Raw genomic sequence first — 15,310 nt, 5'->3', positions numbered from 1 at the left:
GTTAGTACTGCAATCAAAAGAGAAGTTATGTCAGTGCTGGCGTGATCTCTGTGAAGCAGCTCTCTGTGAAATAGTGCATACAAACTTCTGTCAAAATGACCTAATTTTTGACATGGTTTTGGCGAGTGACCTCGCAAACACAGTTGACATTAAGTGCACAAAGAAGATGAGGATACTGCTGCCAAGACCTTCAGGGAAGCTGCCATGATGAGGACCACCATGGACATATCATCCGAAATATTCCTTTAAATATCTGAAGAGAACTAATTATGCCTTGTTTTCATACTTCCTCTATTTTTGTATGATTTATGCAGAGTCTTAGCAAGTATTCTGCTTTTTTCTTTTTCTTTTTTTTTCAGTTAAATCTCATTTCATATGGGACGTAGTGAGCTATTTGTCTGTGCCCCGAATCCCAATGAGGGTGTTTGTGGGAGAGGGTGAAGAATCAGCATGGTAAATAGAAGGAAAGGGGTTTTCAGAAGGTTAGCTGACAATCACTGCCACACACTGCACCCGGAACGGCAGACAATAAAACAGAAGGTGCAGGAGATATGTTGTTTTGGATGAGAGCTTGGCTGTAAGTGTCAGGATCGACCCCTAACCCTTACTGCATTAATTATCAAAACACTTCTGTTATTCTTATAGCTTTCGAATATGAAGTAGGCTGTACTTCAAAAAAAAAAAAAAAAAAAAAAAAAACCTTTCGATTTGATTATGCCGAATATGCATTCACCTCTCTCACCCTCTCGCAGTGGAATGTTTCTAATTAGTCGATATGCATAGTTTTTAAACCTTACCCTCAACTTTGAAGAAGCATATTTGCATTTGACAAAGCACAGCTCTTCCAGTGTGACACTGCTATCTATCTATCTATCTATCTATCTATCTATCTATCTATCTATCTATCTATCTATCTATCTATCTATCTATCTACCTATCTACCTATCTACCTATCTATCTATCTATCTATCTATCTATCTATCTACCTATCTATCTATCTATCTATCCATCCATCCATCAATATAATAATAATCATCATTATTATTATTATAATAATAATAATTATTATTATTTATGTCTAAATTAGGGGACTTTTTCCCCTAATTTCAAGAGAACACATTTAAAATGTTAATATAAATATACTGAATTTGTCTTTTGATAAATGATTGATAAATGATAAAATTTAATTAGCTCTCTCTCTCTCTCCTTCCAGTGTAATTAATTAACTAAATTAATTAAAATCTTATAATAAAAAAGGTTAAACAAATGTAATGAGAAATAAAACTAAAATAAAACAAATAAATTAAAAAGTCAAAATCGAAACAGCCTGCAAAATGTTTCCGTTATTTACTGTTTTCTTAATTTTCAGAAAATGAATTTAGAAATAAATTTGTATTTCCCCACTTGCAGATCTACGAAATTATAAATAGGTGAGGTGTATATATATATATATATATATATATATATATATATATATATATATATATATAAGTTTTAACAATGTACAGATATTTAATATTTTTACTGGAAAGAAGCCTATGATTAAGATAAATTAAAGTGATAAATGACGAAAGTCACTGAGTTTTCTTCTTCTTCTTCTTCTTCTTTCCTGAAATAATCTGCAAGTGGCAAAAAAAAAAAAAAAAAAACCTTACCCCTGCCAGGGGCGGATCTACCGGGGTGGCAAATGCCACCCTAAAAGAAAGCCTTGCCCAGCTGACACCCCAGTTGGCAGCAACAAATTAAAAGTTGTGGCCAATTTGAAAATTTACAAGCGCAAATCTCCTATGTCCGACTGCTACAGTGAATGCAGCCAGCACGAGAAGACAACAGAGCGGCAAGAGACTACAGTATATTTTACATTTGTTTGGAAAACTTTCTGAGTGCGTGCGAAGCAAGGGAACCAGGAGTCGCGAGGAGACACATTTTTGTCTGAATTGCCATTTTTGAATGAATAAATCAAAAGTAGGGCTGTACATTTAATCAGATCTCGATATGGACTAGTGTCTGTGAATATTAAAGGTGTTGTTAAACACGTCTCTGGGAATGAGCGCTCAATGTGTGCTGTGTTTTGTGTTTTCGCGCGGTGTTTTGAGCTCTTCACTATATTGACACCTGATGTAGGCTACATGTGCACGCCAGTGCGCTATGAGAGTATTTCACCATTTCATTTGGTAAAACTATCGTCATTCATTCGTGTCTTATAAACAGACATAAACTGCAATGTCTTTACGACAACCTGTCAAAATAAAATGTAAGGCCTAATAGCTAATAATAATAATAGTTTATAAAAAAACACAGAAACACCACCACAAATGTCTACAACCCACCAAAATAAAAGTTCGGTCTAACTCAAAGAAATTATGTATGAAATTGCACAGTAAAATATACCTAAAAAAGATCTACTAAAACATTATTTTAAAGAATATCACGCAAGTTTTCATAGAGGTTTTTAATTTAAACTTGCCAAAACAATAGCCATATTTTTCAAAAACAATTTCTAAAAGTACATTTGTATTTGTGCCTATAATGTTTATTTATTTATTATTATTGTCAGCTAATAAAACCTATGCTTCAGGGACCATATTCATATAACATCTAAGGTTAAATCTAGCTCTTGACTGGTTGAGTTAGATTAACACTTAACAGTCGGAAATCAGTTGAGTCTCCCCAGCTGTAAATGTCATTGGCTGTTAAAATCTTGTGTTTCTTATAATAAATTGACATGTTGATAACACTTAATCTTTCATAATGCTCTCAATTACATGTTGATGCATATGCATTAGTGAGAAACAAAGTTTAAAATGTGACACTGGTGTAAATCCTGCTGAATATGAAGCAGTGTTGTTTCTTATTTTGTATATACAGTCACAGACAAAAACATTTTGCTTCCCTTTTCACACATCTGCCACTCATCACCTGTGTCTTAACCTTAATGCCTTTCCTGTGATAATGCTCCTTACTTCTATCACACTTCTATGTCCTATTAAGTGAGATCAAAATGTATGGTCACTTAATGCTTATATGAACTGTTTCAAATGTAACTGTGAGTACATTTCAGTATATATATGTCTGACATATGTTGCCACCCCTCAAAAATTCCTGCCCCCTTCTCGCCACCCCTTCAATATTTTTCTAGATCCGCCCCTGCACCTGCCCCAAACTTATGCCATTAGATGCTGTATATAGTTTGTAAGCAATCTTGTTAAATTGATGCATTAATCAACCTTCAAAATGGCTTAAATATACTGTAGTTGTATAAACTGAAATAGAAAAAAATTATATATATATATATATATATGACCCCTCATGACCATTTAACCTTCAAGCTTCAACTGCATTGATTTATTGCCTCAACAACAGTCAGTGAATCTTTAGACTACCATAGTTCAAACTAACTCTGACGCACACAGGCAACAGCTACAGAGATAGAAAGCTCAAAAAGATACAGAAGTCAACTGATCTGATAACCACACTAAAAACCTCAGCGACTGGAAAATCTGCCAGCGGCCTTGACGAGCGAAAAGGTCAAACGGATGGAGACACCGCGTCGGACAGCGGAGAAACATTCAGAGCTCAAAGATAGCATGCACTTTGAAAACAAGAAAAAAGGGCGAAGAGGTGCCCTGCTTATGTACAAGACATCTCTTAACAGCCATCTGTCCTCCTGCTCCTTTCTGAGACGTCGTGTTTGACAGCGAGACCCGACTCATGCTACGTTTGATCCTCCGATAACCCGCGAGGATGGGCGGACATGAGAGAGGCATAGCCAGTGGCTTAAAAAATTAAAGAAACCAACTTAGTTTTATCCTCACAGACAAAACACCTTAGATTTACGAGTCTCTGAAGAACCAAAGTCCTGGAAGGCAGACGGCATGTTTTATTTGTGCCACTTTCTCAGGTCCTGCTTTGAAGAAAATATAATCTGGGCTCGGCGACTTCCAAGCGTCAGGCTGAGACTCAGATGTACTTTGTGTGGATGAAAGGAGGTACAGGGAAAAGTGAGCAGCACAAAAAGAACGGCGTTTACGCGACTCCAGCTGCGCTCCGGCTCCAAACCTGATTGGTTCGTCCTGGTTGTGTGGCTGCATATCTTTGCGGCATATGGAAAGGATATCGGTGTGACTGATCTCATTTACAGCCTTTTTTCTTCAGATCATCTCTTCTGTATTGCAGTGTGGGCTACATCTACCTTTGGAGAGGAAAATATTGCAGATTAGGATTCAGGAGTTTAGCCGGAGGGTGACAGGAGGACAAGGGGCGAGATGGAAGTTGCGAGACGAGGAGTAGGTGGTTGGGTTTTTACATAGAGGGCCTAATTACGCTCGGAGCGAAGCAGTAATGCATCTTTAGCCCAGAACTGTCATCTACCTAATCTCTCCATAACCCCACCCCTCACACACCGCACACATAACAGCTCATGCAACAGAACCCTCCAGTTCCATATTTATTCATAGCACCACGTTGTGTGCTGGTTGGTTGATTGATTGATGGCTTTGTTGTTTGGACGCTTGCATGCGCACATGCTCAGGCATTTACAGCCAGATGTTGCTGCTTAGAACTTCATCATTTAGACCTTAACTGTGAGCCTCGGGTCTGAATAATTGCCTGTTGGCTGTATTTGCATTCTACAGTGCCTTAATGTACTCGATGGGTCTGTTTACATGTGCACCAATGTCCTAAAATTAGTCTGAAACCCCATGATTTCCTTGTTAGCCGAGATGAAATACAGACAGTGTTCATGCAAGTAAATGGGTTGTTCTGAATTCAAAATTTCAACATAGATTATTATATATTTTTTTAGTTATCATAAAAGTAAATTGACATCTCCCAGCAGACATGCAAAGTCATAAGAAGTTGATATTTGGTTAAACGATGGTTACAACATTGGGTGACCAAAATTCTGTGTCAGGTCATATCCATGTTAATTTGGTCCCCCCCAAAAAAACACACATCCTCAGTAACCCAATGTATTTTCATGCTACATTTTAATTAAAATGGGGCTTTGAGCAAAGTAGACATTTTTAATGCACGTCAATAATTAATTCGAGTTGAGTTGCTAAGCTTCTTAAGGCACTAATGCTAATTAGAGCATTAGAAAGCTATATATATATATATATATATATATATATATATATCAAAACAACCCACTTCTCCAATACATTAAGCATTTATTTTATCCACATTTTGTTCTGTTGGCAGACAAGAAGATGGAAGTAGAATGACCTAATTGCGGCCGTCATAAAGATGCATAGTTTTCTTCTCACCCTTCATTCTTGTTTTCACCCAAGGATAATTGGTATCACATTGTAAAACACACACATTGTCCCTTTGTATCAGCAAATCCTCATTAGAAAACAATGCATTGGCTGCTTTCAGCTAATGTATTTATCACAATCTCCAGTGAGCTGATGTACTGAGCATTGCAGGCTTCACCGCACTAAAGCTGTCCTCCTACACACACACACAGACATTTATTAACTTTGCTTAAGTGAGCTTTAAGTGATAAGAATGATCATAAATCAGGACACCGCATTTCACAATAACTGAGCTTGGAGCAAGTGGACGCAAGAAGTCATTATATATAAAGGAAGAGAAAGCGCCATTGCACCGAGAACCTTCGTCAAGATTTACACTCCATATGACTCCGAGCTGAGACAACCGTAAAATACAGAAACAATTTTGTAAGCCCGAGCCGGAGTGTTTCCTCACTTCAAACCTCAGCAAAATGACATTATTTTAGGTGGAAAACTGCTTAGTTAGTTTATTTATTTATTTGTTTGTTTGTATTTATTTATTTATTTTTGCATCATTTGAAATAAGAAAATGCTTTGAAATGTTATATTATGTTTGTTTATCCCACGTTTGACTCTTGTGAGACTATTGCAATATTACTTTTAGGCCCGGTTTCACAGACAGGGCTTAGACTAAGCCAGGATTAGACCATAGATCAATTAGGACATTTAAGTAATTTTTATAAACATGCTTAGAAAAAAACATTACCGATGTGCATCTTAAAACTAAAAAGGCACTGATATATTTTTAAGATCAGTCACTGCAAGTTTATTTCAGTGGAAACAGCTCAGACTTACATTTTAGTCTAGGACTAGTCTTAAGCCCTGTCTGTGAAACCAGGGGTAAATGTCTTGTCTTTTATATATATATATATTTTTTTTTTTTTTTTGGAGGGCTGTGCTTAAAATGTGCTAGCCTGAATTAATGTAAATTACTATCAACACACACACACACACACACTCATTCATAACACCATATTCAACCCCCAATGAAGCTTAATTATAAAGTTGATAGCACCCAGATTGATTAGTCAGCGTGTCAATCAAACATTGAAAGGAAAACGAGGAAGCTGTGCGGTAATTGGCCATGAACGTCGGGGAATAATTAATATTCATGGGTGTTCTGAAATTGCAGCTCTCTTCTGGGTTAAAGTGGCTCCGCACTTGAGTCTCTTTGCCCCCTTCACATCTGGAGAGGGCATGTTGCCCATTCCTTAATATGAATTAGCCTGGGCCAGACTTCGTCTGTTGGGAGTTCTTAAAAAGGCTGATTTGATAACCTCCTTCTCACCCACTCAAGTGTAACACTTTCACACTGGCAGTCTTGGGGCAACAAGTTTTCACTCCTAACTGATGCCTGGTCAGGACCCCTTGGTGTTGCTTTTTAACAAGGCAGAGCTGCAGAGAGAGAGAGAGCTGCCAACAGAAGTTCGAAACGCTCGATCGTCAAGTAATTCACGTACATAGACCTCAAATAGTTCCAGGAAGTTCATATAGCGGGCAATTGTAATACATTGAGTCATAGAGACATAATTACGATTTTTGATAATTAGTGGACAAAAAATGTATTAACTTACAATATTTATAAAATACATAGACACATATATGTAGCATGTATATGTAGTTATATAAGCGTTTGCTTTTAAAAGATAACATCTGCTAATATTTGAGGATTAATGTGATCAGCTATCCTTTGTTAACATATTTTAGGCTGAAGTTACCATGTGAAAAGTCTGTGTTTGCTATATAAACAGCACTGTGGTCTTTTGCCAAGGTAACTTCAGCTTCTCCTTTTTGAGTAAACTATAACTGTAGTTGTATCTGCCTGTTATATTGTGTGTTTTATTGACAAATGGTAGGTTTAGGGGCAGGGCTGGTTTAAGTGCTCATTAATGTGTAAATAGTGTAATTTAAAACTGTTGTGACTGGTTACACTGAAGAATCACACCCCAACATGTATGGGCAATATTATTACCAAATATATAATTTAATCACAATGATAAAATTCCCAGCACCTTTTGTGTCAGCATACTGGTGCCAAGGGTTTCTTAATTAAAGCAATGGAGGACTCTGCACATCAAAAAAGGATGCTAAAGAGGTACCCTGAGTGTCAAAAAGAGACACCAAAGGGTCCTGACCAAGCTTCCGTTTGTGACGAGTTGGGAGTGAGAGTGTGTTGTTTGAGGTGATGCAGATAAGCCCACCCAGGGGTCTTGAAGTTGCACTTCTTTCTTCCTTGAACTCTTTCTTTGAATTTAGTGAATGCAGGGCAGTTTGACCTTGTGATTATTGTAGTATATGTTGTTGATTATTTTTGGGGGGGGGGATAATAGCTGATGCTAATGAAATAATTGCACAGTTCGTTCCACTTGATTGCATTAGTATTTGCTGATTTGCATCCTATTTTATTTATATATATATTTTACTCTCTGCTTTATTAATTTCCAAAGAGGTCTTACAGTGGAAATAAATATGTGGCAAAACTTGATCACAACGTGAACTGATTTTATGAATATGATTATTTTCTGAAAGAAAACAACAAGACAGATGGTCAAATAAATAAACAGCAATTGGCTATCAATAAAACACGTTGATCTATTAATCATTGCATATTTTGTGACCTGCCTGTGAAAATACAATATTTGTCAAAATACAAAAAAGACAGAAAACTATGCATATGGAAAGAGTGTATATGTGATTGCAATATATTTTTTTCATGAGAAACATCTCAGTTTCCTCTTTCTGGACTCAGAAGACTGCATTTGAATGCAATGAAAGCAGACACGTGAAGTGAGATTAGGACTGAGATTAAGAGATCAGGGTGTGTGGCGGCCGGGCGGACCTTGAGCTGCAGGTGTCCTGATGAAGATGTGTGAATAAGGAATGGCTCTCTGACGTCTGACCTGCGTAAGCTTAAGTCTGTGAACAGCTACAGTTTCTTAGCCCCTCGCTCTCATAGGCACTGAGACAGGCCCTTTAAAACTCAAATGAACACTAAATATCACCTCATCAGGAAGGACAAAGAAAGGACAAGACAGATTGTCAATGGAACCCATACAGAAATCAAATATATTACCTACATTGCTCTAGTGATATATATATATATATATATATATATATATATATATATATATATATATATATATATATTGGGGTTATATGGGGCATTTAGTGATGCCCAGCACAAGTTTAGCAAATAGTAACATATAAACTTGTTTGTTTCCAAAGATTTGTTTCTCTTTTTGAGGTTTCTGGAACATTCTGACTATTCCCTGAAATGCAGCATATTGCAAACTTATTATAAGAGTGGGCGCTGTGCTTTACATAAATAGACGAGGCACAGCAATTGAGCTGTAATACAATGTCTGTTGGTATGCGCTGTAATGTGAATCAGCCGAACAAAGTGGGCTTAATTCTACAGACCCAATCCATCGCTTTAATGTTCAAATTGGATTAAGCCACATTTGTGTGGTTCGGGGACTCAAATATGTAGGACACATCATAATGTGAAGAGAATTGCAATATTCAGGACTTAATGAAGTCCGCCGCCCACCTGCGAAGGCATTATTTCAGTATCCTGATGTGGATTACGCTCGGAGAGAGATTGCTTTGGCTGACAGCCTATAGCTTCTACACAGAGAACTCGGAGACAAATCACCTCATCTCATCAACACAGACAGCCTTCCTCCCTACGGCAAGAGAAAACACGCTTTGAAGAAGTCTTAATTATAGAAAATGTCCAAGAAATAAATAAAATAAATCATGAAAGATACTAGGATGCAAAAGAACTACTACAGAAAATCTAATAAATTAATAAGAGACCGATTCAAAATACACACACACGAAGGAATGCTGAAGTATCATCATATAGAAACTAGTTTTGGCGAGACAGTAAAAACAGCTACACTATAACCCTCTTTCTTTAGAAATACAGTATTTACAGTAACATTTTGTTCATTTTGTAGTTGATGCAATAATATTTAGTTTATTGCAGCTGCTGTTCATCAATATACAGATAAAATTGTTTTGTGTGTACATGTGTACATATTAAAATAAAAAAAAGAATACTGTATAAAAACATAACACATATTACATATATGGTAACTTTTTATGTTTTTTTTCTGTTTCTTATCCTCACTTACGCTCATTTATTTGGTCATTGTAAAATGCTGGAAAATTATATTTTACACTAATATGTTCAATTTGATATATTATATTTTAATATATTTAAAATTGATTTTATTGCTTTTTTTGTTATATCAAACAAACAAACAAACAAACAAATTGTATATATAAAAACCTAACATACATGACATGACAGCTTTTGTATAACAAACCATTTTATTTTATTTTTTTATTTGTTTTATGTCATTATTGTTAACACTCATTTATTTTATCATACATGCAGTTAAATGGTAATAATGTCAACAATTAAACTTTACAATTTCAAATTGATTAAAAATATGTTTTCTATTTTAATATATTTTTAAATATCATTTGTTTTGTTTATTTCTGTGACAGCAAAAACAGAGAGAGAGAGAGAGAGAGAGAGAGAGAGAGAGAGAGAGAGAGAGAGAGAGAGAGAGAGAAAACTGTACAGACTGTACTGACTGGGCATCTTGATTGTAGCTCAACTATAAATAAGTTTCTTCCATCTTGAGCTGCTTTATTTTTAGCAAATTCCCATTCATTAATAAAACCTGCATTATTTTTGGTGGCATTATTATTAACTGTATTCATTCTGGTATTCTCAGAGGAATCTGTCACGGCATCTCAGGTTAAAGACCTGCATATGCAGGAGTCTGAGGAGAAGGCCAGGGCTCTTCTTACTCTCGAGCAGGTGAGTTCATGAATCTATGGATCTCTGAGAATATTCACCAAACACTGCTATATAAACCCAGTGCGTTTGTCTCGAAAGCAGGCAACTGAAAATGAACAGGGTTAAAGGTACATGGACTCCAGATTTGTATTTGCTCTTTGCAAGGAAATCAGCCTAAAGCTAAAGCCTAGGAGAAATGCACTGAAAACAGCGCTCGTTTATTAAAAATGTGATCTCTACAGAGAGCAAGAATATTTCTAAGGATATTAGCTTGACAGTTCAGCTTCTTTCTTGGCTAAAGTGAATCTCTTAAGTGAGTCTCTCAGTTATGGTGTGTTTCTCTGGTCGTGTGTGTGTGTGTGTGTCCTCAGTTCTGCAGGTCTGGCTGTGGTGTGTGTCTCTGTGGTCGTGCTGGCTTTCTCACGCCGTTCCTCTGGACTGCAAAGACGAGACCGGATCCCTCATCCAATGCACTTCAATCTCTCAAGAGAAACTTCTAGATCGCGTCATCCAACATGCAGAGCTCATCTACCGCGTCTCTGAAGAGTCCTGTACTCTGTTTGTGAGTGAACCATCTCTGTCAGTCAAAGAGTCTGATCTTCACTATTAGCTGCGAGATGATTTTCTTACTCATATTTCTGTCTTGTCTTCCAGTACAGATTTCTTAATACAGTCTTAAATATAGATACATTTACTTGAGAAGCAGTATGACAGTCTAGTTTTCTGACACATGTATCAAAGTGAAGTGAGTTTATGCTTAAAACAATATATATATATATATATATATATATATATATATATATATATATATATATATATTTAGTCATAATAATAATAACAATAATCATTATCCTCAAATAAATAAATAAATATAAGACAAGTGTTATTGCAGTTTTTTCTTTCTTTCTTTCTTGTTTTAAGTATAAACCCACTTAATTGCTATAGTTTTGTTTTTGTTTTTTTGTCTGATTGTTTGTTTGTTTTAATATATCAGGTGATTTAGCTTTTCAAGTAAATGTTTCTTGATATTTGTACTTGAAAATAAGACAAAAATACAAACTAATAAAAGTATTTTTGCAAGGGTTTTTTATTTATTTATTTGAACTGTATTGTCATATTAAAAAAAAGACAAAAGAAAACTGCCAATATGGTAATTAATTAAAAGAAAACAAGACTATTTTTCAATGACATATATTTTTTCTTGGTTATGTGTTGACTAATTTTATAAATGTTTCATAAAAAAAAAAAAAAAAAAAAAAAAAAATAATAATAAATAAATTATTAAGTCATTTTACATCTCAAGTAAATGTATTTTGATTTAATTGATCTAAGAATGTTTAGACATTTATACTGGAAAACAAGGCAAATAAACACTTTTTTTTGCTGTGAAATAATTTATTACATCATATGAAGTTGTATGAATAAACTGTTGCTAAATCTCTGCATTTCCTATAAAGGAATATTAAACAGAATCAGATAACAAATGTAATTTCAGCTCATCAGCTGAGTTATTAGTAGCCAGACTGATAGCAAGTTTTCTTTCATTTAATGTCATTATTCTGTTTCATTTAATCAACCTTGCTTCATTATTGCCGGCTGTGTGCATGACTTTGAATTAATGAGATTGTAATCTTAATGAATAATCAGACTCATTATAAACACTGTGAGATGCCTATCAGTCTTGTTAGATTATTTCTCCATTCTTAGGTAGATTGTCTCCTCACAGTTGGAAAACATGCAGAGAATGATGGTATAATTTCATTTCTCACTTCTAATCTCCGTTCACACATTTATAAGGAAGGCTCTTCTGTTGTCTGAAGTGACATATGTGGGTAATTTTTCATATGAACTACTGGCACTGCACTGAAAACCTTAAATTAGTCAAGAGTCAAGAGATTGACATCATCTTCAACACATAAACGAAGAGCCAAGGCTCCTCTTAAATGTCTTGATCTTCATGTGTCATACAGGAGGATATGTTTGTCCCGTACCCTCTGTATGCTTTGAGGAATCAGGGAGGAACCATGTGTCACACCAAACCCTTCCCCATCCCAGGCTCCAAGACTGAGATTCAGCAGATTTCGGTGAGGAGATGTTTCATTGATTTTAGATTGAAGATACAAACTAGCATTGTAAAGTGAGAAGCCTTATTAACTTTAGAGGTTTCATCCTCACACAGCAGGTTTAGCTTGTTGGACAAGAATCAAAGCCAGTTCGTAATTTTGCAATTTCTTTTTAATTTTTGGGTTGCCGCTTTATATATATATATATATATATATATATAAGCATGATATCTGGATTATATTTCTGTAGATCTTGATTTATGGTGACATTCCAAAGTACATGTTAAGTATTCATATCTACAGTACAATGCAAAAAAAAAAAAAATAAATAAATAAAAATAATGTCTTAATCTGTATTGTTTCCTTGCTTAAAAAAATTATTAAATTAAATAAAAATACCTTGCTATTATTTAGGTTTTATATAATATTTATTTTTGGATTTGATTACATCTTAAATTATTTATTATTATTATTATTATTATTATTATTATTATTATTATTATTATTATTATTATTATTATTATTATTATTATTATTATCATTATTATTATTTTAGGCATAAATTTAACAAAATATATGGAAGTGTACATGTTATAGCAAGCCTTAACCATTATTCATTAACAAACAATTAATTAAAACCAATGGGACGACGAAAATAAACTTGATTCAGTATATCTTGTACAATTTTGCTTAGAATAAGTTAATTAAATGGGTTAGCTGTTAAATCAACTAATCATGTAATAATACTATTTTTACATGCACGCAAAAGATGGTTTTCATATTTTTTTATTTCTAGTTTTCCACTACAAATATCTAAATATTCCTAAGATACGTATTAACTTATTAGCAAACAATTCATATATAATTGTTTATAAGTTAATACGTTTTAATTGTAATCTAATAACAAATTCATTTTGACACAATTATAAATTTTTCAGAAAGCCAAGCTTACAACATTAGTTTCTTCAGGTAAATGAAAATATTGAGGTTAAAGTTCTTAAACAGCATCCACAGACAATGTAATTCACATCCATCCATGCATCTCAGTACAGGTTAGGCTCGCACTGGAAAGCTGAAACCTGAAGCATGTGTCCCAGCTCTGAACAAATGAGCTCAGTGTAACGGGTTTAGTGTGCTGTTCATCTAACGCACTAGTGTGTGACCGCTCTCTTCAACTGAGAGACTAACCTTTCTTTAGAACAAAATTGCCTCTATCTCCAAAAGGCTGTTTTCTTCTCCATATATATTTTTTTTTCCACCTGCTGAAACAGATTTTAATAAACACTGCAAAGTGCTTTATTATCTTACTTGTTAATGAGTCTCGACACGCCACCAGTGTACGCAGCCAAAGTAGACACGTCTTTCCATTTGATTTAGACATTTTACAGTCTCTGAACATTCGTCTGGAGCTACTGTACATAAAAAAGTTTAGCAAAAACATTAAAACTGGATTTCCTCCTGTAACCTCGCCTTCACCGAGCGCTTTGCTGATTTATGAAGGATGTAGACTTATATAATTTATTTTTTTAAACATCTGCTCTGACCTTTAGCATTAAATGTAAAAAAAAAATGCGACTTTACTTCTAAATGACTTTTCCGCATGTGAAATAATATAATATAAGACTTAGTCTTATTATATATACATATATAATATTAATTGTATTATTATTTTACTATTATTATTTTTGTTGTTGTTGTTGTTGTTGTTGTTTGTTTGTGTGTTTTATCTGTTTCAGTACATTATGTTGACCTAAATGAAAATGAGAAATTTTATTCAATTTCATTTAAATTATATAATATTTCTATATTCTGTAAATGTTATATTATATTTCTTATTATATTATCTCAAATATATTATTTATTTGTTTTTTTTTGTTTATTACTTTATGGTTTTAGTTTTTATCAACAAATAAGGGTCTGCATCACCGTGCATCACAACTTTTAAGGTCAAGCTTATATAATCAGCTTGTGTTAGTTATGTATATAGTTTGCTGGTGTTTAGGAATTACAGCTCATCTGGGTGACTGGGTGGCATGGTTTCTGAACAGCAAACGTTCTTCGCTGACGTGTAAATGTGGGCGATCATGTGTTAATGCATTCATGTTTCTCAAGTCAGAAAGTTCAAGAAAATGGTTTTTGCAGCTTAGCGATAAATGCCCCTTTTGGACTGGAGAAAAAGTTCGGAAAGTTACAGTATGTTGTCCCAGTATATCAAACTCTTTTCTTTGAAAGAAAAGAATAGAAATCAATGCACATTGGATTGCTCGCACCATGAGCCCTTTCACGTCTCTGGTGTGTTTAATGCAGGATAAATGGCTGCTTCACTCGGTCCTGATGCTGGTGCAGTCATGGATGGAACCCCTCGTCTATCTGCAAACGACTCTTAATCGTTACGATGACGCCCCGGACGCTCTGCTCAACAAGACCAAGTGGGTGTCTGATAAACTGCTCAGCCTGGAGCAGGGGGTGGTGGTCCTCATCCGCAAGGTAAATCAATAACAACAGCAGCGTCTCACTGTGCAGCCGAGTCGAGCAGCGTTTCACTCCGGTGTCTCCACAGATGCTGGATGAAGGGATCCTGACGCCGTCCATCTTCGAGCACACGCTGACCCCATACGATGAACCGTCCCCAGAGATCCCAGAGTCCATCCTCAGGGACTACAACCTGCTCATCTGCTTCAAGAAGGACGCCCACAAGATGGAGACTTTCCTCAAGCTACTCAAGTGCCGTCAGAGCAACAAGCTCAGCTGCCTTTCCTACTAAACCTGCATCTCATCTCAAAAGAAAAAGCTTTATTTTGAAGAATAATCAAATGTGCACGTTGACTTGGCAGTAGTTACCCTAGTTAGCAAAGATTAAATGAGATCCCTGTGTGAAAGCCAGAAATGACTTTATTCAGTGTAACGTGAAGAGAACAGATGAAGAGTCACACCGCTCTCACACACATCTGCACTTTTGATGTCCTCCTTTCTCTTCCGAACTTGAGTTTGTTTGCAATACAGACGCCACGTAGTCTTTCTATGTCTCTCCCAGTCTCTGGTGTGTTAGCAGACGTGTGTGTTTTCTTATAGTGGAGATAGTTTTACCTTTGTATTAGTTAGATGGAAAAGCTCTTAATACAGAAATATGCTAA

General features: G+C 35.2%; 1 protein-coding gene across 1 annotated transcript; it reads left to right on the top strand.

The window, feature by feature from the left end:
* Positions 1–10,225: 10,225 nt before the first annotated feature.
* Positions 10,226–14,966, top strand: LOC132101848 (somatolactin-like). Its single transcript, XM_059507064.1, has 5 exons — positions 10,226–10,241; positions 10,485–10,675; positions 12,084–12,197; positions 14,484–14,663; positions 14,737–14,966. Exons 1-5 carry the CDS (start codon positions 10,226–10,228, stop codon positions 14,938–14,940), a joined length of 705 nt encoding a protein of 234 aa, XP_059363047.1. The 3' UTR covers positions 14,941–14,966.
* Positions 14,967–15,310: the final 344 nt, after the last annotated feature.

Source organism: Carassius carassius, chromosome 23, assembly GCF_963082965.1.
Source record: "Carassius carassius chromosome 23, fCarCar2.1, whole genome shotgun sequence".
In the NCBI taxonomy this organism is placed as follows: domain Eukaryota; kingdom Metazoa; phylum Chordata; class Actinopteri; order Cypriniformes; family Cyprinidae; genus Carassius; species Carassius carassius.
The sequence above is the reverse complement of the archived record's forward strand: the minus strand, read 5'-3'. Positions and strand labels throughout refer to the sequence as shown.

Excerpts from the sequence above, each read along its gene's own strand:
- LOC132101848 (XM_059507064.1), top strand. Across the intron at positions 10,676-12,083 it reads AAGAGTCCTGTACTCTGTTT|GAGGATATGTTTGTCCCGTA; the intron begins GTGAGTGAACCA and ends TGTGTCATACAG. Across the intron at positions 14,664-14,736 it reads TGGTGGTCCTCATCCGCAAG|ATGCTGGATGAAGGGATCCT; the intron begins GTAAATCAATAA and ends GTGTCTCCACAG.